Raw genomic sequence first — 23,441 nt, 5'->3', positions numbered from 1 at the left:
TCAATGCTCATACCTATTTGGAACTTGGTATAATTAGTTATCAGAGCTTGTCCTTAGGCGCTGCATATCTATGTCTCAGTGTATCCTTTCAGATCATTGTTTCTTAACCATCTCCAAGTGTTGATTTTGTCTTTTCCATCGATTTCTCTGAGGTATTTTCCATACAGTAGTTTCATTTTCCAGTTATTTATTTTTTTCTTCTTCATCTTGTTTCTTAAATGTTTGTGGGAGGCATCACATTTTCGGTAAGTATTGTATCTAAGGGCAGCAAGCAAGGATTCACTCTGCTGTTTGATGTACCATCCCAGACTGTTCTTCTCGTTGACAACACAGACCTTGCATCTTATGAGACCTCTTCCTCCCCTGTTTCTTGGCACATTCAGTCTGTCAGTATCACTTTTAGAGGTGTAATTCCTTGTTAATTATCATCACTTTTCTAGTTTTCCTGTCCATTTCCTTAAGCTCGTTCTTTATCCACCTAATAACACCAGCACCGTATCGTATTAAAGAAACAGCCCATGTGTCGTTGCCCTGATTTTGTTTTTTCCATAATTAACCTGGTTCTTCTGTGATATTCTCGCCTAAAGCTCTCTTTCATTTCACTTTCCTTGATTTTGTCGTATTCTAAAATCCCCAGATATTTATATCCATTAGTCTCAATATCCTTCACTTTCTCGCCGTTGGGTAGCTCTACACCATCTGAGGACACTCCTTTACCACTTTGTATTATAAGCATACCACACTTTTTAGTCCCAAATTCCATTTCGATATCCATACTGAATATTTGCACTGTTGAAACTAGGCCATTTATTTCACGTTCGGTCTTTCCCCCAAAGATCTTTAAGTCATCCATATATAACAGATGATCTAATTTTCCTCCACTTTTCAAGGTGTACTCCGACGTCACTTTCCGTAGTATCTTTCTTAGGGTTATCACACAAATCACAGCAATCTCCTTGAAATATATTATTATGATTATTATTATTATTATTATCATTATTATTATTATTATTATTATTATTATTATTATTATTATTATTATTATTATTATCTTAAGGTGGTGAACTGACAGAATCATTAGTACGCCGGGCAAATGCTTAGCGGCACTTCGTCCATTTTCACGTTCTGAGTTCAAATTCCGCTGAGGTCAGCTTTACCTGTCATCCTTTCGGGGTCAATAACTTATGTACCAGTGAAGCATTGGGGTCGATGTAATTGACTAGTCCCCTCCCACCAAATTACAGACCTTATGCCTTTAGTACGAATGACTATTATGATGATGATGACATGTCGACTGTGATTTGTCACAGGATTTAGTTTGTGTACGTATGTCCCATGATTTCAATAGAGTGTTGCACATGTAGTTGTGTTTGTATTAGGGCCTGTGCGCACTGATGTGCAAGTTTGTGTGGATTTATGCATGTGCGTCTGATTAGAAATACCAGTTTGTTGTTTTAACTTTAGTGAACGTTTTAGAACTATTTCAAACACAAATAACTCTATTTTCATCAGAAACAAGAAGAAGAAGAAGAAGAAGAAGAAGAAGAAGAAGAAGAAGAAGAAGAAGAAGAAGAAGAAGAAGAAGAAGAAGAAGAAGAAGAAGAAGAAGAAGAAGAAGAAGAAGAAGAAGAAGAAGAAGAAGAAGAAGAAGAAGAAGAAGAAGAAACAGTTACATTTTACGATATTTACTTTTTAACAAATATTCTCTTCTATTGTTTAATCAGTGTCACACGTGAATAATGAAAAAATACATCTTAAAAGTATAAACCACGCAACCACAGGATTCAGAATGACATTATCAACAGGAACAATGGCAACAGTTGCAGTAGTAGTGGCAGTAGCAGCAGCAGTGACAGACCTGTTAACAAAATGGTGACAAAAATGGCGATTCTATTGATATTTGTTCTAACAAAGTAATTGTATTTTCTACAAAGATATTGGAACCTATAAAATAAGTATCGATTTGTTGATCCCAGATAATCGATTTACTTTCCAAATTTGAACTAATACTCCTTCTCCTTTCACAAGTATTTTTACTATTATTATAAATTTTGTTCTTGATGTTCTCAGTGCACTTTTATTTTTGTTACTGAAACTAGTAGAAAAATTGGAATGATATGGGAAGCTGATTATTATTTTAGTTGAATTCTCTGCAAGTAAGGCACAGGTGGCTCTGGTGAGCTGTAAACTTGATGTTACTGTCATTTGGGCATTGTTGACTAGGTTCATTTTCTACAGTGTATAAATGATGTAGCGCTCATGGTAACGTTGAAGACAAGAGCGTTTGAGCTTTTCGAAGGGAATCAAGTCGTGTCATTCCCTTTATTGTATGGTTTTGCCTTTTGTAATTAGTCTCCGACTTCCTTCAATTTTCTTAATATTTTGTTTAATATAGAGCGACCAGGATAGGCAACAATATTTTATACATGAGAACGTCCGTCGCTACGTTCTGGGTTCCAATTCCGCCGAGGCCGACTTTGCCTTTCATCATTTCGGGGTTGATCAAATAAGTACCAGTTGAGGGCTGAGGTTGATGTAATTGACTGGTCCTCTCCCCGAATTTTGCTGGCCTTATGCCAAAATTTGAAGCCACTATTTCTCCCATAAAGATAGGATATCTTTAATGGAAAACTCTAAAGCCCGAAGAGTACATCTGATGTGTTAAGTCGATTTTCTTATTGATGTGGGTGCAACAGCTTAGAATATTTTCGATATTTACGTGCAAAGTATCTGATATTATTTGATGTCATGAGATATTCTCCGGAAATGAAATGATGAGGATGCTTAATCACTTTCTGTCTTCCAAAGTGGATGAGCTCCCTTTTCTCCTCGTTTAGTGGCATATTTTGTTTTTCCTACTTGCATTACAGTGCATAGATTAGATAGATGTCTTGTTTGGTCAATTATTCCAATGATAACTTATCAAACGTTTAGTCACTCCAGAGCGAAGAAAATTCACCACCACCCCAAAGAAAGTCAATTCCAATAATTTTGTATGTGTTTCATGGCATTTGTAATGTTGTTACTAAAAGTAGTGAAGAAAAGTAGGTCCTACACTTTACCAAGTGAAATACCAAAGATGTTGTTTTCTGTTTAACAAGAGTTATTTAATTCACAGCAGGTTTCTTTCCACTGACATCAATACTGGATGGTTTTTAAACGGAATAGTGTAGATGACATTTGCTGGCCTTCTAAGAAAATATTTAAAGTATCACCAAAATGATATAAAATCAAGCTGTCTCTAGTATCACGAAAGACATACTGAGATTTAGGAGATTTTACTCTTCAGGAAACCAGTTATTCTTTTATCTCACCATCCACTCAAGTGCATTAATAATATGAGACGTTAATGAGATCGGATGGTAATGTATAGCAAGCTACTGACATCTCATTTAGAATACTACAATGACAGACAGGGAAAATAAAGCTTCACGTATATATCTTGTGTCCGCTATTTCTTTCAGGGGTTAGCTACAGTGGATACAGGTTGATGTCGGAACCTCAAAGTTATCAGAACCCAATGATGAGATGAATCTTATTACATTTATTGCCACCGTGATAACCTGAACACCTACCGCTATGACAGGTATGACACACTAGAGATTTATTTCATTTATACCACTTACATTTAACGATATTAGGATCATTTAACACGGATACAGTATTACTTATGCAGAATCTCACCCTTTTCTTTAGTTTCGGTGGGAGAATGTTATTTTCAGAGGATCAATGGATGAGCGAAGGTGCCAATCGTTTTGACAAATGAACTGAACATTTTCGAATTGTGTTTATTTTTCTGGTGATCTCATTTCCTTTTGATTTGAACATTGTTGATGCTGTCGAAAAAGAGTTCTGCTGATGGCGGTATTTTAGCTATTTTTCCTTTAAATCTTTGTATTGTCCAAACGAGAGCGTTTCTCACTTGCTCTTAAAACATGTGCCTATATTTGCTCACGAAAGGTGAACTGGTTGAATGTATACAGTATCATCTGCCGAGACGTTTATATATCAAGGTGAATGAGAAAAACCAGCCTAAACAAGCGATTAGTATTGTATAATTTCTTCCCAGTACTGATCTATATTACTAAATGAGTGCACTGGTATGAATATTGTTCAGTAAATTTTCTGTAGCCTAGGCTCGAACTAACTACGCCTGGCGAGGAAAGTTCAGTCGACGGATTATCTATACCTTCTGAGAGAAGTTCGGTCGACGGAAACTTGATAAAAACCCGACTGGTGAACTGTATCTCTAATTCAAAAGACATCACCTTGTCACACTCTATCTCACTCTGATTCTGCTGGAGGATTACATTCAGGACACTGATACATTTATTCGGGAACAAATAATCCAGTTAATCCAACAACAAAACCCTCATCCTCGGACAACAGTGTTGGCAATCTTTTTATTTATCCATATTTATTTATATGTTTATTTATTTATTTATTTATTGTAAAAATTCACATATGGATAGAAAGATCCTGTGGAGAATGCACTGTTTTTATTAACTTTAATTTCTATCTTTTTACCAATATTCATCGTGGTCCAAAATCCGACCATTTATAGATTTCTGGAATCTCATAATAACACGACTTTTCTATAGCACTAATCTCGCCATTATATTGCTTACAGTATCTTTAAAATATCCACATAAAATACAAAATTACAAGATAACATGAAATAAAATTACAAGACCCACTATTTCTAAATGTGTGTTGCTATTATATTAATCATATACAGTACGAATATTCATGCGTTTAAATGGGTTTGCGAATATGCGACATGTTTTAAAGTATGTGCTTCGTAAACATGACATTACTTCAGCTTGCGAGAGGTTGGCTAAATAGAGATGTGTGACGATGGTGTATATTTGAGCGTGCATTTGTATATACGGTTACTTAATTGATTGTATCATAATAAAAAAAAGAGGTTGTTTTTATAATGTGCTAAATTTATAGACCGTGTGTAATCACCAGTACGTTTGTAGAAACCGATTTATTGATTAGATACAATTCTATATATAATCATACTCATACACAGAAACACTCACACACACTAATACACACACACACACACACACACACACACACACACACACACACACACACACATACACACACAAACACACACACGAAAGAACAAATATGCGTGTATGCGTAATGAAATGTGCATATCATGATGAGCTATTAGCATAAAGGTATATGTAACTATCGAAAATTACTATCGAAAATGTATGTTGGTTTGAAATTGATAATACATTCAGAAATGTAATGTTAATATAAAGATACAAACATACATATATACATGCATAATTACATACATATACATTCGCACAAAGAGGCACATATACATATATGCATATATATACACATATATATGTATTTATGTGTGGGTGTGTATGTGTGTGTATATATGTGTGTGTATGTGGGTGTGTATGTGTGTGTGTATATCTGTGTGTATCTGTGTGTGTATGTGTGTGTGTAAGTGTGTGTGTGAGTCTGCGCGCGTATATGAGTCTATATTTGAAATATATCTCCTGCTATTTCGACTGAGCGGTTTGCGGAGTACCTCTGAAACATTAGACGCGGTAATGACACCCCGGTCTCATGCCATTTCCGCTATACTGGTCATTCTTACAACACCTGTCTGTATTCGGATTGTCTTTACGCAGGGGATATCCGGACTCCCGCCTTCACCGTGAACAAGTATTAATCTTCTCTCTTCGCTTCTTTACGTTACATGGACTCAACTCACCCTATTTATCTGACTCCCCTCATCTTTTCTCTTCATCTGACACCTACTTTCTCTCTTTACTCCTACCCACCTCTCCTCTTCTCTCTTGCCCTGACACCTACTTCCTCTCTTCATTCCTACCCACATCTCCCTTCATTGATACCCCCCATCTATCCCACTCCCACATACCTAACCCCTTCCCCGACATCACCACCCCAAACTCACACCCACCCTTGCTTCTCCACACCCCAACACCGCCACACCACACACCACTACACTACATCACACCACCTTGCACACACTAGCAGTGACCACTTCCCAGCACCCACACATTACAGATGCACACACTTACACACGCACACATCTACACGTCAAAGTCACCAGCCCTATCCACATGCACACACACTCTCACATACACACACGCACGCGCACCTTCGTTTTGGGATCACCAATACTTTATTATCTCCCCTTCTTCCTAGCCTTCCTGTCTAGCTACCTTTGTCCAGCCAGTCGCCATGATTGACCGCTAACTCCAAAAGTTCTTTATTCTCCTTCTGTTTATTTCCTCGTGCTCCTCTTGAAGATCGTAGGCTCGAAACGTAAAATACTTTCTCACCTTCCTGAGCGTCAAACTAATACACTGCTTGTTGTTTACACACCTGTTTTCGTCTTTTGTTTTTCTGCAAATTTCAACTGTGTGAGTGTGTGTCTGTGTGCGTCTGTGTGTCTGTGTGCGTGTGTGTGTGTGTGTGTGTGTGTGTGTGTGTGTGTGTGTGTGTGTGTGTGTGTGTGTGTGTGTGTGTGTGTGTGTGTGTGTGCGCGAGTATAACAGAATTATAACAATATGTCATATAGTGAAACTCACATGCATAATGCATAAACTCATAAGCTCATACATAGATATAGCAGCACAGATAAACAGGCATGATGCTCATACGCGTGTATACAACAGACATCTACATACATGAATACGCAAATATGATAAGTAAATCTATATGTGTAGATATTTCCCATGTTTATCTTTGTGTCTAAACGCGCAAGCCTACTTACAAATTCTGCTTCCAGTTTGTATCTCACATAAAAATTATGAATTTTAGAATTTTAGAATATTCTTTTTATCATTTGAAAATATAACGTTCATACCAATTTACAAACGATATGCATATACACTTGATATGTTCTTTGAAGAAGTATATCGATAATTTATCCTTTTGTAGAACTTGATTCATCAAATATGTGCTCGTACCTTGTTACATATACTATTTATTATGTTAGCTTCATTACATGTACATATACATGTATATATATATATATATATATATATATATATATATATATACATATATATATACATATATATATATATATATATATATATATATATATATATATATATATATACATATATATATATATATATATATATATATATATATATATATATATATATATATATATATATATATATATATATATAATAATACAAAGAATATATATACATGTATACACACATATATGTACATACTTACATCTACATGTGTATATATATGCATATCAGGGTACAGGACGTTAGAACAATGAACTACAGACAACGGAACGAACACATAGGAAAACGGACGGAAAGCCACTTGGAATATTCCTTCATCAGCTGCCTCTATTCTAACCTGACGTTTCGAAGATAAGACAGAAGGTACTCTAGAATAGTCTCTTCCTGAGTAGTGGATCAACCCACTACACAGAGGATTCCAAGGTGGCAAACACAAACCAAGACAGGAAAAATTGGACAGTGAAAACAACATTCAAAAGCCGTACGGCCAAACGCGTATCTGAGGTAGAACGCTAGTAGTTCGTCTTGCCTTCACAGCGGCTGGAGTGAAAAGAAAGCTGACCACAGGTCACACGAGAGCAAAGAGGATGGTGGAAGGAGGAAGTGGAACAAGGAGGAAGGGACATAAGGGTATAGCAGTGAAGTAGAGGCCAGGACAACAGAAGGGAGCAGAGCGAGAGGGGGAGATGGGTAAGAAGAAAGATAGATAGGTAGGTAAATAGAGGGATAGGTAGAAAGATAGAGAAAGAGAGAGGATGGTAGGGAGGGGAAGTGGAACAAGGAGGAAGGGACAGAAGTGTATAGCAATGAAGTAGAAGCCAAGATAACAGAAGGAAGCAGAGCGAGAGGGGGAGATGGGTAAGAAGAAAGATAGATAGGTGGATAGAGGGATAGATAGAAAGATAGAGGAAGGCAGATAGATAAATAGATAGAAAGATAGATAGATAGATAGATAGATAGATAGATAGATAGATAGATAGATAGATAGACAGATAGATAGAAAGATAGAGTCACGTCAGAATAATACAGTACAGACTTACTTGCAAAAAAGGACGTGTGCGTTCAATAATGTAATAATACAAAGAATATATATACATGTATACACACATATATGTACATACTTACATCTACATGTGTATATATATGCATATCAGGGTACAGGACGTTAGAACAATGAACTACAGACAACGGAACGAACACATAGGAAAACGGAAAGCCACTTGGAATATTCCTTCATCAGCTGCCTCTATTCTAACCTGACGTTTAATGGAGAAATCGTACAAAATGTATAAATGGCTATATGTATGATGTATGTATGCACGCATGTATGTGTATATATATGTGTGTGTGTGTGTGTGTGTGTGTGTGTGTGTGTGTGTGTGTGTGTGTGTGTGTGTGCATAAATAATATATACAAGTTTTCCTCCAATTTGTCGTTATCAATTTCATTTCTTCAACGCATTTGCCATCTTTTTCTTTTTTTATATAATTCCCATCGTACCTCTCAATATAATCAACATTCGGATAATCTAGATTTTCTAGATTCTTATATTTGGATTTTTCTTTTCCATTTCCTTGAATTATATCTATGAACTTGTAGCTAGAATAATGGGCTTTACTATTAGTGCAATATCTGGTCACGATATCTGGTCGATTTGACTTGATTTCCTTGCTTGTGTGAGGGACATAGATAGTGTGGTTGCTTCGTCATATACTGAGACTTCTCGTGTATATTTATACAACCACTTTACTGTCGGCATCACATTTTATTGTAAGTCTCAACTGTATGAGTTTTAATGCGTTGTAACTTGCCTAAATCTCGGCAACCAAAAGCTAGGCTGATAATTCTTACTTCTCCCTTCCAGATATTCTATAGTTTATTGTATTTTGTTTTCTTTTTTTCTTTACATGATTTTTGGCAATTTCTGGTAAGAAGATATTGACTCTCTGCCGTTATAAAAAATTCTGAGGTGTCATGTTTGTGTCACCATCTGTCAGCCATTGCTAAAAATTTCCTTTTTTTATTCAAACCATGTAGAGTTAGACAGCTAAAAGTTTTTCTTACAATCGTTCTATCATGGTATTCAGTAGCCACATATTTTAGCTTAGATTCAGTTAAGGTCCTTTGTTATTCATCCTTTGGTGATCGATAAATTAAATATCAGTTGAGCACTAGCATTGATGTAATTGACTAACCTCCGACCGTAGAATTTCAGATTCTTCATTTACAGAGTCACGTGATAGAGAAAAGGGAAGGACAGAGAGAAAACGGAAAAAATAAAAAAATAGGAAAAGCAAAAAAATTTCACAGCGACAATGCCTTCCTCAATACGTGTGACGTACCAGTTAAGACAATCTTTTGCACTTCCTGCATGGATGGTAAGCCAGAGATCACTCTTAAATAATTTTCAGTTCCGTTTTTGATCATTCCAAGAGCCCCTTGTAGCTGTCTTGAGATGCCACATCTTTTCGATTTCGATTAGCAAATCTTTATAGTTCTTGAGATTATCAAATTCTTTTGACGAGATATTATGGTCACAGAGTATGCTCATGTCAATCAATAAACATACTTTATTGCTTTAGACTTAGAGAACAATATCTGGTTTGCTTGCCTTGATGGTCCGTTCTGTACATACTGGAAGTCCCAAAAAATAGTTACACTTTCTCCCTCAGTTACAGCTTCAGAGTGGTCCTTGTACCATTTGTCAGCAGTTTTGATTTTATAATGCCGACACATTGTCCAATGTAGATATTGGCTAACTCTGTCATGTCTTGATTTGTACTCTACAGGTGCTTATTATTATGGTTGTTGTTATTTTTGTTGTTGTTGTTGTTGTTGTTGTTGTTGTTGTTGTTGTTGTCAGGGTGGTGAACTGGCAGAATTCTTGCAGTCCCAAGCAATGCTGATTTTTGTAGACGTTCTACCTTCACACTCGCACCAATCTTTTACAGCCATGTTGGTAGTTGAGCGCTGATACTTCCATGTGCACCAATTACTATTGGTATTACGTCTGCTCTCTTCATTGACCACAACTTTCATAGTTCCCACTTCAAATCGTCATAGTTATTTAATTTTTCTTCTTTCATATTGATCCTGTTGTCACCGGAGCATGATATGTTGATTGTCATACATGTTCTTTCTTTTATATCCATCACAACAATGTCAGGTTTCCGATGTCTGGTCGAGTGATCGCACTGAATAATTGCATTCCACAGGATTTTATAATTCTCATTTTCGATGACTCCTTCTAGGGTTTTCTCATACCACGTCTTTGCTCTTTGTAGGCAATGATTTCCACAGGGCTCTTAATGGATCATTCTTGCCACATTGTCATGTCATCTTTTGTATTCGCATTGTGCCAATTTCGGGCATTCGCTAGCAATGTGCCATACCCTTTTACTCCTATCACCACACATTCTACATTTGTCGCTATCGGTAGTGTTGTCTATTCTGAAATCCATCGGTTGTTCCTGAGCTGTGCATATGAGTGTTTCTGTCTCTATTTTCAGGTCAGTCTTCCTCATCCATAGCCACCGGTCCTCTGTAATTGTCTTGGCGTTCACATCTCTTGCAAACTGACTGTGGATTTTTTCTCTCCTTGCTTTTTCTTCTTTTTTTTTCTTTTTGTACATTTCTTGTTTAAATTTTTCTTTCGTTACACAATTTTCAGTTTTGATGACGCCGGCCTTCTTCGTGTGTTTCAACAGTGACTCCACGGCATATTTTACCACCCTAAGTTGTTTTTCTCTGCTTCGATACAGGCCTGGCAATTGATCAAACCTTTCTTCTGGACAAGTACAGCCTATCGGTGTTACTCTTAGGGTGGAAGTCTCTGTGTACTGTCAATATTTTTCTCGTCTTGGTATCCATTTTCTTCATTTCTCTCTTTTGTTATTTTATAATTGCCGCTTCATACCGAAGTGATGCTATTGTCAACATATTAACTGCTTGGATTTTATCCCATCCAATCAATTTTGAGCGCAACTCCAACCTCAGTCTTCGGAAAGACTCCATGCTCAGTTGCTCTTTCATTTCCTTTTCCATTATCTCGTTGAACTCTAGTACACCAAGGTATTTGTATCCTTCCGTTTCAATTTGTTTAATCAAGTCTCTGTTCTGTAATTCTATCCCTGCTAGAAACTGTACCTTGCCTCTTTTTAGGTAAATTATTCCGTACTTCTTGAGTCCAAATTCTATTTTAATATCAGTATTAAAACAGGTGACCGTGTTCACCAAGGAATTTCCTTTTAGATGGTACCCCAGGTTTATTTTCCTAACTACCAAGGTCAGGGGTATCATGGAGAACAAAATAGCAACGGAGATAGGTTATCACCCTGGAAAATCCCTCTTTTGATACCTAGGGTGTCCAAGCATTTTCCGTAAGATGTCAGTTCTTTTTTCCATCCCACCATACTTCTCTTCAGGAAACACGTTTATTATTATTATTATCATTATTATTATTATTATTATTATTATTATTGAGTGAGAGAGCAGTGCATGCCATCAAAGTGACACTGGGGTAAAATATACGAAGCCCATTATACCCATCATGACTATTCGTCTGATAAGGGTACACCAGGTACATGCATCACAACCATATGTGCGCGACATGGTGGTCTCATATCAAGATAAACAGCGCATGAACTCGCAGGTGGGGCCCAGTTAGAATTTTCTTCAGGTCGAGTAGCCCATCCCGCTCAAAAGGTCCCTGAATAAGGTTTGTTTAAGGATGTTGAGCAAAGCATCCATGTTTCCAAATGTGAATTATTCAAACCCCAAAGAATTCCTCTCAACACATGGCTATGATGCTACCCCACTACTTCTGCTCATGATCAGAGATGCACATATCGTCAGCCACCAAGGGACATGCTCAAATGGTTATGGTCAAACAACTGACAAGCAAATCTGTGGTATTAAGCAGAATATTTGCTGTAGCCCATCTTTTATACCAAGACAAAACAATGTACATGATAACATTTCCAATCAATTAAGATCAGAAGCCATGAGAGCTACTGCCTGGTACTGCATCCGGGCATTTATCATTATTATTATTATTATTATTATTATTATCATTTCATATATGCACAACATATTAGACTGTTGGAAAAAATTCCTGTCATCAAGCTACGACAAGTAAACTTAGATGCCAAGAATCTTCCTTCCATGTATCTCTCCGAGGTCAACTCTGCCATTCACTCTTTGGGGTACATAAGACAAACTACCAGTTAAAGTGTTGGAGTGGATATCGACTGACCTCCTACTTTCAAAATTACTGGCTTTGTGCCTAAATGAGAAACCATTACTGCCATTATAAAGGAGATGAAGAAGAAGAGGAAGAAGAAGAAGAAGAAGAAGAAGAAGAAGAAGAAGAAGAAGAAGAAGATCAACAACAACAACAACAACAACAACAACAACAATAACAACAACAATAACAACAATAACAACAACAACAAGACAAAGAAGTAGAAATATGTTTGATGACAACTTTGTTATCTTCTCTTTTTGTATCAACTCAGATCTCAAATGATATCTCCAGATCATCTAGTGTAGCGTTCGTGTTACTATAGCTTCTGATGATGATATAGTGCGACAGACACTGTCATTTTGAGATGATATAATGTAGTTCCACACTCGCTATTAACCACAGGCCGTATTGTTTAGTGTCACACTTTACGGGAATTTTTACCTTTGCTGTAGCATTTTTATAGTATCACTGTAGCAGTATCACTAACCTCATTAACAGCCACATTTTATAGAAGTACAAATATGACTATAATAGACTCAGCAATATACACGTTAATAGTCAAATCAGGACTGGGTATATATATTATGTTCATAACAAAAATATACGTGAATTTCTTTTGTTTTGCTACAATTACAGCTACCAAGGATAATAAGCCAGAATATGGAAATAATTAGTTTCAAACAAACGAAAAGAAAACTTAGGTGATTTATGCTTTTTCTTTTAATTTATGGGTATTGTAAATAATAAAAAAAATATACACTCACGGGACTGTAGTTGAGCTGGTGTAAGGTAGACTTGAACCTTGGAGAAACGAAAAGTATCTCTAGTGTTGAACCCTTTGAGGAGGAATAAGACTTCACTTTCGTTAACGGCAGTTTTGAAGAATGTCACGCTAAAGTTGATAACAACACTTCCATTCCTACAATAATAAAGTGACTACATATATTTATATGTATTTGTCAGTGTGTATGCATGTGTATATGAGTGTGTATGTGTGTGTAAATGCGTTCGTGCATGTGTTTTTGTGTGTGTGTATTAATGGTAATGAATGGGAACCACTCAATGCAAGTACTCAATACAAGTAGAAAGACATAGACAATTTAATTAGTCGAGTCATAGTTTTGAATTTTCTGCGAATTCGTACATTCTCAACACTTGCACAAAAGAACAATTACCCACACAGGCGATATATTCATGGTGAAATAAAGGCACATTCCCTTGACCTAAGCAGATCCTGGTTTAATGGTGATTGAAATTAGGTAAGCTTTTTGAAACAACCGCATGACTTCGGGTACGGTCGCACTGTGCGGCACCCTGAGCTAATGTGTTTTCTACTATAGCCTTGTGCCGACCAATACCTTGTGAGTAGATTTGGTAGACAGTCGTATATATATATATATATATATATATATATATATATATATATACATATATATATATATATATATATATATATATATATAGAGAGAGAGAGAGAGAGAGAGAGAGAGAGGAAATGTGAGGTCTCTTTCTTTCTTTTGTTGTCCTTTCTATATATATGTGTATGTGTGTGTGTATGTATGTATGTATATTATATATATATATACATATATATATATATATATATATATATATATATATATATATATATGTGTGTGTGTGTGTGTGTGTGTGTGTGTGTGTGTGTGTGTGTGTGTATGTATGTATTATGTATATGTGTATATATTTAGTGTGTGTGTCTTTGTGTTTTCCCCACACTAACACACATCTATTGACAATCGGCGTTGGTTTGTTTACATCTCTGTAAGTGAGCGATTTGGCAATGAAGACCAATAGAATAGAATAAGTACCATGCTTATAAAAAAGTTAGCACTGGGGTTAATCTGTTTGACTAAACCATTTAAGGCAGAGCCGCAGTCTAATGGTTGAAACAAATAAAACACATCTACTGCAATAGGAAAGACGTCTTAGATGATAGATGAATGGGCGATAAATGAAACGACTTAGAATAAATAAATAAATAAACTGAATAAGTAGAGAGACATTTGTCAACCCAACCACGCAAGTACGCGACAGGTAGTCGTACACATATATAAAAAAAAACAATAATTGTACTCAATTCAGCACTCAATACAAAAATTTAATGTCTAACATTTTTATTCAGTAACTAAATTATTCTTCAGTGCAATATATTTAAGAGTCTCACGATATTAACTACATTAAGCAATGACACTAATTCGTACTTATGAATCGTTTGCTTAAATAACAGTAAAACTTCTTTCAAATATTTCTGGAATTATCGGCACGTCTCTTATTTATAAAATTATGAAATGTTTGATTTCGTTTGAGTCATTTTGTACATTTTTGGTATTATAGAAGTATACGCGTGTCTGTATTTTCTTTTTTTTTTTTTTCAGCTGTCTCGAGAGTCTATGCAATAACGTGATTTACCAGTATCGTGTATATTTGGAGGAAATCAAAATTGATGTTTTATAAAAAGCAAAACGTAGATTATCATTTAGCCAAGAAAATCACTCCTACGTAATGCACTATAAGTGTCTCTTATAAAGAAAATTCCATGACTTTTTTTTTTCTGGTAAATACATATTTAGGTGTCACCTGTCTATCATAGTAATTTCACCGACTTCAAAGCTGCAAAATCTGAAGAGAATAGACTATGATTTACATCTTCATTGTATTATATGTGTTTGTATATATATATATATATATATATATATATATGCGTGAGTGTGAATATGATATGTGTGTGTGTGTGTGTGTGTTGTATACAGCAGGAGGCCACACAAGCACACAGCAAGAAACACGTATGAATGCACGCGCATGTTTTCGCGGGCACAGGCGTGTGAGTGAACGTTTACATCGGAAAATTTTAAGTCTTGACAAATATTTTCAAGTTAATTAGTCTTTATTAATGACTATAACAACATATTAGCATATACGTTTGGAAAATTTAATTCAGATTCAGCCATACCAGCAAACCAAAATGTCGTGTATTAACTGAAAAGAATCGAATGTTATCCACCCATGGAAGTTACAAACACAATCAAATTGGCCACTGCAAAAAGAAAAACAGGGAATACAACTTGGTATTTTCAGTGACTCTTTCAGATCATTAAACTGTCTATGATATAGTAAAAATTATATCGACACATGCGTGTATATCTCTTGTGTATGTGTGTACAGAGTACGAGAGTTAATTGACGATATATTTCGTAATTTCATAAAGCAATATTTACATTTGACGGATATTAGTTCTCATCTTGTTAGTTGTTAGCTCCAGCCTTCATCAGGTGCCTTGTGGAAATTTCGAACCTGGGTTCTCATTCCTAAGTTATTTTTCGATGTTATTATTATTATTATTATTATGCAGGTCACAGCCTGGAATCGAACTCGAAATCTTGGGGTTAGAAGCCCGCGCTCTTAACCACTACGTTATATGCCCATGGGCAATAAAAGAGTGAATTTTAGGTCTTATAAATCTGATATTTTCTTATCCTTCCTTAATACCGGTTCTCATATGCTACTCATATCTGCACTCGGTCTGCTTAGGAGGTTGTGTGTCCTAGCATATGTGCTGCTTCTTTTAGTTTTTGTATTTTCCAGTGGTGTTCTCTGTCTATTATTTTAACTTCATCCTACAGTGGGAGGTGGTCTCCATTTTTCCATACATGATCAGCTACACTCAATTTATCAATATCTCCTCGCGTCACAGCTTTGCGATGTTCTATCACGATCGCTACTTATATTCTTTGCTCGATGTTTTAGGCACTGAGCAATTCCTCTCTTTGCACTGTATGGATGGTGGGAATTGAAGATGAGGTATCGTCCAGTGAAGGTCGGCTTGCAGTATACGGATGTCCTGAATCCATACTTGGTGCGTGTTATTAATATGTCCAGGAATGCTACCTAAAACTGTTCTCCTGTATCAATACAGACATGAATTGGCCACTCCTCTCTACATACGACTTGTATCGAGTGTCCTCATGCACTACAGTTCTGATAGTTTGATTCGACACCTGAAGTGCTTTGGAGGTGGCCCTCATTGATTTTTGAGGATTTTATCGATAAAATTTTGAAATCGGTGGATGAATGACGATGCCCTTATAATGTCTGAAACATTGAACCCTTCAACCCTTCAACCCTTATTCCTATTTATCTTTTCTATAGCCATCTCCCGCTCCACAATCTAGTCCTTGCTACCCTGCATCCCTCGTCCCCCTCCCTCACTACATATCCAGATTCTCACATCCTCACTCCCCAACCCAGTCCTCACTACCTTACTCACTGCATCGCCGCTTGCCCTCGTTTCCTCCTCTTCTATATTCCCAGATTCTCGCCAGTCACTGTGTTCCGCCACTCTCGACTCGCGCCTTCTTAGCGATACCCTGTTAGCACCTGCTACAAGTCATCTCTCTCTTCCTTACTCTACCATCCCATCTATGCCCTGATCCCCATTCCTTGCAAGTGTACCCTAGCAGTTATCACCATCCCTCTCTTGCTCTTGCAATCTTCTAATTTCTCTCTCTCTCTCTTTCTCTCTCTCTCTCTCTCTCTCTCTCTCTCTCTCTCTCTCTCTCTCTCTCTCGGTAACTGTTTCTGCCCTCATTCTTGTTAACTCTCGCTCTTTCTTTTCCTCTCTCTCTCTCTCTCTTCCTATCTCTGGCTTGTTAACCCGGGATCTCGTCTACAGCAAGACATCTGTTTCTGCTTCTCTTTCACACTCTAATCTTTCATCATCTTACACAGGAGCACCTCCCCCATGCCCCCTCCCTTCAAAGACTTATTGTCTTGTAAAGTCACTTGGTAACCCCCACCAATGCAAGTGCCACTTAAAAAGCACCCAATCCACGCTGTAAATGGGTTGGCATTTGGAAAGGCATCCAGCCAAAACTGACCTTGCCTGTGCGAGTGCTACCTAAAAAGCACTCAGCCTCCTCTACAGAGTGGTTGGTGTTAGGAAAAGCATCCAGCCGTAAAAACCATACCAAAACACACTCAGAAGCATGGCGCATGCTCCTACTTGTCCAGCTCCTGCCAAACCATCTAACCCAGGCCAGCATGAAAGGAGGACGTTAAACGACGACGACGACGACGATGATGATGATGATGATGATGATGATGATGATGGTGATGGATAGCTGGATTCTCTTCTTTGAAGTTATTATTTCCTGATTTTGTTCTGTACATCATCAAAAGTACTTCTAATGAGGTAAAAAAAAAAAGGGGTTCATGAATTTCAGTCAAAAGCCTGCTATGAGCATCAAACGGTGACCACCAGAATGTCTGAATAAGTGACAAAACACTATCTGAAAACTTGTATCCTATATATATTGGTCAACAGCCTCATTTTTGACAAGTTTAAGTGGAACTATTAGTGAAAAACTCGTAGAAAGTGCGACGAAAATATTGGCACCACATAATAAATGAAATAGTTTTTTGTGGGGTTTCTTTAATGGCAGACATTAAATAAAATATGTGTACTTGTGTGTGTATATGTGTGCGCGTGCGCGAGTGTATGCAAACATCCACCTCTCGGAAACGTTTAGCCTTGCATGTTTGGTTCGTGAGATGTGTCTCCTCATGCTTTGTCTATAAGGGCTAGCTCTTAAGTCACTGCTGGCTGAAGCTGGACTAATAACGGGGTATCTCCTTTCGGTCTTAAAATATTTCCAGAAAAAAAGATAAAGGATACAGAGAAGGATTATTCGGCTGTAAATGTTATTGATTAGTGGGGCCGTTACTAAAGGTGGAGATGCGTGACGTAGTGGTTAGGGTGTTGCACACATGATCATATGATTGTTGTTTCGCTTCCTTGACGTGCTGTGTTCACGTTGCTCCACTCCTCTCAGTGGGTAAAAACTAGTAATTTTGTGATGAACAGGTGTCACGTAGAAATATATACGTCACAGACATTCGAGAAACCCGCCTTATAGTCTATGAAAGACATTTAATCCACTTTTTTTTATCCATAAGTAAAGACTGTAAAAGGAAGAAAGAACGATCTGCGTATGTCTTTCATTGACTACATTACAGAAGTAGACCAGGAAAACATTAACCACTTTTTAAGACAGAACCGATAATAGACAGATACCTTAAACATGGCGTAAGTAAATAATAAATGTTTCCGCAAATCGAACAAAAGAGAGAATTGTAAAACAAAAGTTTAATATTCTAGTAAATAAATTTTATTAGAAAATGTTATATCCTAAGGGGACTCTCTTTTCACTCCTCTTTTGCTATTACACTTTTAACAGATATATTATAAGAGATACTATAACAGACCGAACTCATGGATATATGCGGTTAGAAGTCAATGTACAGTAGGGCGGCGAGCAGGCAGAATCGTTCGCACGCCGAGGGAAATGCTTAACGGTATTTCGTCTGCCGTTAAGTTCTGAGTTCAGATTTCGCTGAGGTCGACTTTGCCTTTCATCCTTTCGAGGTCGATTAAATAAGTACCAGCTGTGTACTGGGGTTGATATAATCAACTTAATCCCTTTGTCTGTCCTTGTTTGTCCCCTCTATGGGCAATGAAGAAAAAGAGCAGTTCTATATTTAAGAGATGAGGAATTATGTACATTATTTACATTATTTACATTTGACGGATATTTGTCCTCATCTTGTTTCTTGTTAACACAACGTTTCGGCTGATATACTCTCCAGCCTTCATCAGGAGTCTTGGGGAAATTTCGAACCAGAGTTCTCATTCCTAAGGTATGTTTTCGATGTCATTATTATTGTTAGTAGTAGTAGTAGTAGTAGTAGTAGTAGTAGTAGTAGTAGTAGTAGTAGTCAGGTCATGCCTGGAATCGAACTCGGAATCTTGGGGTTAGTAGCCCGCGCTCTTAACCACTACGCCATATGTCTGTGGGCATATGGCGTAGTGGTAAAAGAGTGCGGGCTACTAACCCCAAGATTTCGAGTTCGATTCCAGGCAGTGACCTGAATAATAATAATAATAATAATAATAATAATAATAATAATAATAATAATAACAATAACAACATAGAAAAATACCTTAGGAATGAGAACCCATGTTGGAAATTTCCCCAAGACACCTGGAGGTTATATCAGCCGAAACGTTGTGTTAACAACTAACAAGATGAGGACAAATATCCGTCAAATGTAAATAATGTAAACAGAAATAACGATTTTGTATATGGAAGGTGGCGAGCTGGCAGAATCGATAGCATGCTGGGAAAAATGCTGAGCGGCATTTCGTCTGTCTTTACGTTCTGAGTTCAAATGCCGTCGAGGTCGACTTTGGCTTTCATCCTTTAGGGGTCTATAACATAAGTATCAGTTGATCACTGGAGTCAATGTAATAGACTTACCCACTTCTCATAACTTGCTGGCCTTGTGCCAAAATTTGAAATCAGTATTTTGTATGTGGATTACCACAAATTATGTGTTGCAAATTATAAGCATATAGAAGTACTATTACTACAAACAGTATAGATCGAACAATATATAAGAGTATATAAGATGCGAAATTAAGACTACAAAATGTGGCAATGGAAATTTGACTAAAAGAAAATTCATTAGAAACACGTATATCAAGTTAGATAAAGAAACAGATATAAGAGAATTAATTGAAACACAGTATAACAAATTCCAGGAAATCAATGAAGTAGACAGTGTCCAACGCACAAATTGAAGGAAAGAGAAATAAGAAATATTAGACGCACTAACTTCATAAGTAAAATTAAGAAAACGCAAAAAAGGTAAGGTAATAGTTATCAACAGTCCAGCTGTCATATTAGTAAGTTATAGTTATAATATTCACAACTAGACGCTAAATAGATAGCAGACTAGACAGAAGAAAAGAAGAAAAATAATCACTACACTTAGAATTCCCGACGCAAACTCTGACATAGAAATATGAAATTACCTTGATGAGAAACCTTTTATAAAATATTCATTGTAAGACTTCAAAAATATAAACTAAAGAAAAATTGTAACAAAACAGCAACAAAACAAAGAAGGCTATAAATACGAATCTGAAATAACAGCCACTTATTTGAAGAAAGAAAAATAACAACCATTTTGGAAAGGCTAAAAGTGAGGTTTCAAAATTGGTGTTACAGAATGACACTTTACAAGGACGACGAGGAAAACACTGAAAAGATTGGGGTAAAATGCTGAAAAGATTGGAAATAGATAAATCTCAAGATTGGTTGTTGAGAAATGCATAACTCAACCTTAATGCTAAAAGATTTTCGACTGTGGTGAGTGGCTGTGTGGTAAGTAGCTTGCTTACGAACCACATGGTTTCGGGTTCAGTCCCACTGTGTGGCACCTTGGGCAATTGTCTTCTACTATTGCCTCGGACAGACCAAAGCCTTGTGAGTGGATATGGTAGACGGAAACTGAAAGAAGCCCGTCTTATATATGTGTATATATATATATATATATATATGTGTGTGTGCGTGTGTGTGTGGGTATGTGTGTGTGTGTCTGTGTTTGTCCCCCGCAACGCTTGACAACCGATGCTGGTGTGTTTACGTCCCGTAACTTAGCGGTTCTGCAAAAGAGACCGATAGAATAAGTACTAGGCTTACAAAGAATAAGTCCTGGGGTCGATTTCCTCGACTAAAGGCGGTGCTCCAGCATAGCCACAGTCAAATGACTGGAACAAGTAAAAGAGTAAAAGAGTAAAAGAGTACCAAAATCTTAACGGAAACTACGAAGTGTATGAAATGAAGGAAAACGCATTTACCGACTGCATATGTGAAGGTTGAAAAAAAAGCCACAACCCACATGATCACTAGGTACACAGTCGTAGCCAGAGTTGTGACTTTTGCACATTTGAAATATTATTTTTGTAAGCATTGTGAAAACCAACAGAAAAGAGATTATGGAAACGTATACCACAAAAAGTCTCTGAGAATTACTAAGCGAGCATAATTTAAGTTATACCAATCCGCGCAGACAGCGAAATCAAAGCTAATGAGATTTATATTGTTATCTAGCCATCAGGGAAAGAAATACTTCCTAATCAAAATAGCAATCTCCAGAGAGCAAGCTAATACGTGATTACTCAAGCTGCTAAAATTAAAGGCAAGATATCTGAAAATCCCATCATAACGTCTAAAATGGAGGATACATTAGATTATGTCGTTTTTGGTACAAAATAAGGGATAGTGTCACAGCTGAAACTTCTTTCAATATGCACTCAGACTCTCACCACTAACACGTGTCTAAGCAGCAACAATACTAATACCCACACTCTGTCCACAATCATCCAAATTACATTGACACATAACACAAAACATTCACAAAGAAATGTGCCATATTTACACTCACAAATACATAATTATATATGTGCACACACAAGCATATTCATAAACATCAACACGTGATCCTTTCTCTAATAAATATATGCACTTCAAACGTAGATGCACTTCGAGCATAGATGCATGTCTAACATTCACTTTGAACATAGATGGTCTTCAAACATAGATGGTCTTCAACCATAGATGGTCTTCAAACATAGATGCACTTGCTAAGACAGACGGTCATACGCGCATCCTTCCGGAGTAATTTAGATACACATTTGAAAATAACACGTGCCCAGGTGTATACGCTGTCATATGTTTGAAGAGACCTTCAACTTGATCAGCTTCACCAATGCATTGTGAGTGGAATTTTTTTTTTTGTTTCTTTTTTTTTTGTCAAAAATGGGACATAGTTCCTTTAGGCTTACAGCATTATTTTAGCCCCCATTCAAGAGAATATATATCTCCATGCAGAAGGCAATTCTGACAAATATTCCAGAATCATTATATCAAATGGCCGATTTAGAGAATTGTTTCCATAGAAAAATAAAAACACGAAAGAGTAAAATTAGCTGTCTTCTCTGGTAGATATGTGTTATAGTACACTTGACCAAGAAAATCTATGACCAAAGTAAAATGATTGCGGCCTACCATTTAATTTCTAATCAATATAAATAAAAGAGTTCAAGATTGGCAAGCACAATTACCTGAGCATAAAGCCCATCTACTGAACAAATACCGCCGGTCTTATTCATTACTCGCCAAATATATAAACAAATATTACTTCTATATATTCGTGTGTGTGTGTGTGTGTGTGTGTGTGTGTGTGTGTGTGTGTGTGTGTGTGTATGTGTGTGTGTGTGTGCGTGTGTGTGTGTGTGTGTGTGTGTGTGTGTGTGTGTGTGTGTGTGTGCCTCTGTGTGTGTACGATGATGTACGCAAAAGTAACAGGAAACGTTCTTTGTGAGAGAAACCCGGTGTAATTCGAACTTTCTCTGCTAGAAACCACTTGATGCGACTGGCGTCCTCTTCCACTGTCATACTACCACCTGGTGCGTTTTTGTTTTACAGTCCATTTCCCCTATTCGTCGATTTTTGCGATGGCTGAAACGAAGGAACAGCGTTCTTCCGTGAAATTCTGTTTTCTGCCATAGAAAACAGCAGCTGAAACAGTTGTCATACTTCAAACAGCTTACAAAGACGCTGCCATGAGCAAAACATTAGTTTACGAGTGTTTCCATGCTTTAGGAATGGTCACATGTTGCTTGAAGACCGATCTCGTTCATTCGACTTCCCGAATGAATGAGAACATCATGAAAATTCATGAACTGGTCTTGGAGGACCATCGTCAAACAATCGACGAACTTGTTGGTATGACTGGTGTGTCCTGGAGCTCCCGTCTACGAAATTTGAGCCAGGAATTACGAATGAAAAGAGTTGTAGCAAAATTTGTGCTTCACTTTCTCACGGAAGATCGAAAGCAATCACAACTGAATACATATCGTGAACTGAAAGAACAGCTGGAATTTGATCCGGACCTATCTTTGAAAGTCATCGCTGGTGACGAAAGCCGATGCTACGGAATTTGCAGTTGTAGAAGAGGTGAAGATAAAACGACAGAGGTGCTAAAAGGCATCACTTCGCAAGAGTTCCAACACTGCTTCGAATAGTACAAAACGTGTCTGGACTGATGCATTGCCTCAAATGGAGAATACTTTGAAAGCGATAAAAGTGTAAACATGTAAAACTAAGTGAACAAAATAATATTGCAAAATTCTGTATTTCTATGGGGGGGGTACTCCCTCGTATGAATGTATGCATGTATGTATGTTTGTGTGTTTATGTGTGTTTGTGTGTGTG

At 37.0% G+C, this 23,441-nt stretch overlaps 1 protein-coding gene across 3 annotated transcripts in view; it reads right to left on the bottom strand.

Moving 5' to 3' along the window:
- LOC106874046 (uncharacterized) overlaps positions 1-23,441 on the bottom strand; it is a 163,102-nt gene that overhangs the window by 61,976 nt on the left and 77,685 nt on the right. For all 3 annotated transcript variants that reach the window (XM_052969498.2, XM_089355238.1, XM_052969501.2), the window contains one exon: positions 13,068-13,222. In XM_052969498.2, coding sequence (XP_052825458.2) covers positions 13,068-13,222 — 155 coding nt within the window. The remainder of the gene's footprint in view (positions 1-13,067; positions 13,223-23,441) is intronic.

This window comes from Octopus bimaculoides, chromosome 7, assembly GCF_046866305.1.
Source record: "Octopus bimaculoides isolate indiv1 chromosome 7, ASM4686630v1, whole genome shotgun sequence".
Lineage (NCBI taxonomy): Eukaryota > Metazoa > Mollusca > Cephalopoda > Octopoda > Octopodidae > Octopus > Octopus bimaculoides.
Note: the sequence above shows the minus strand (reverse complement) of the source record. Positions and strands in the feature narration are given on the sequence as shown.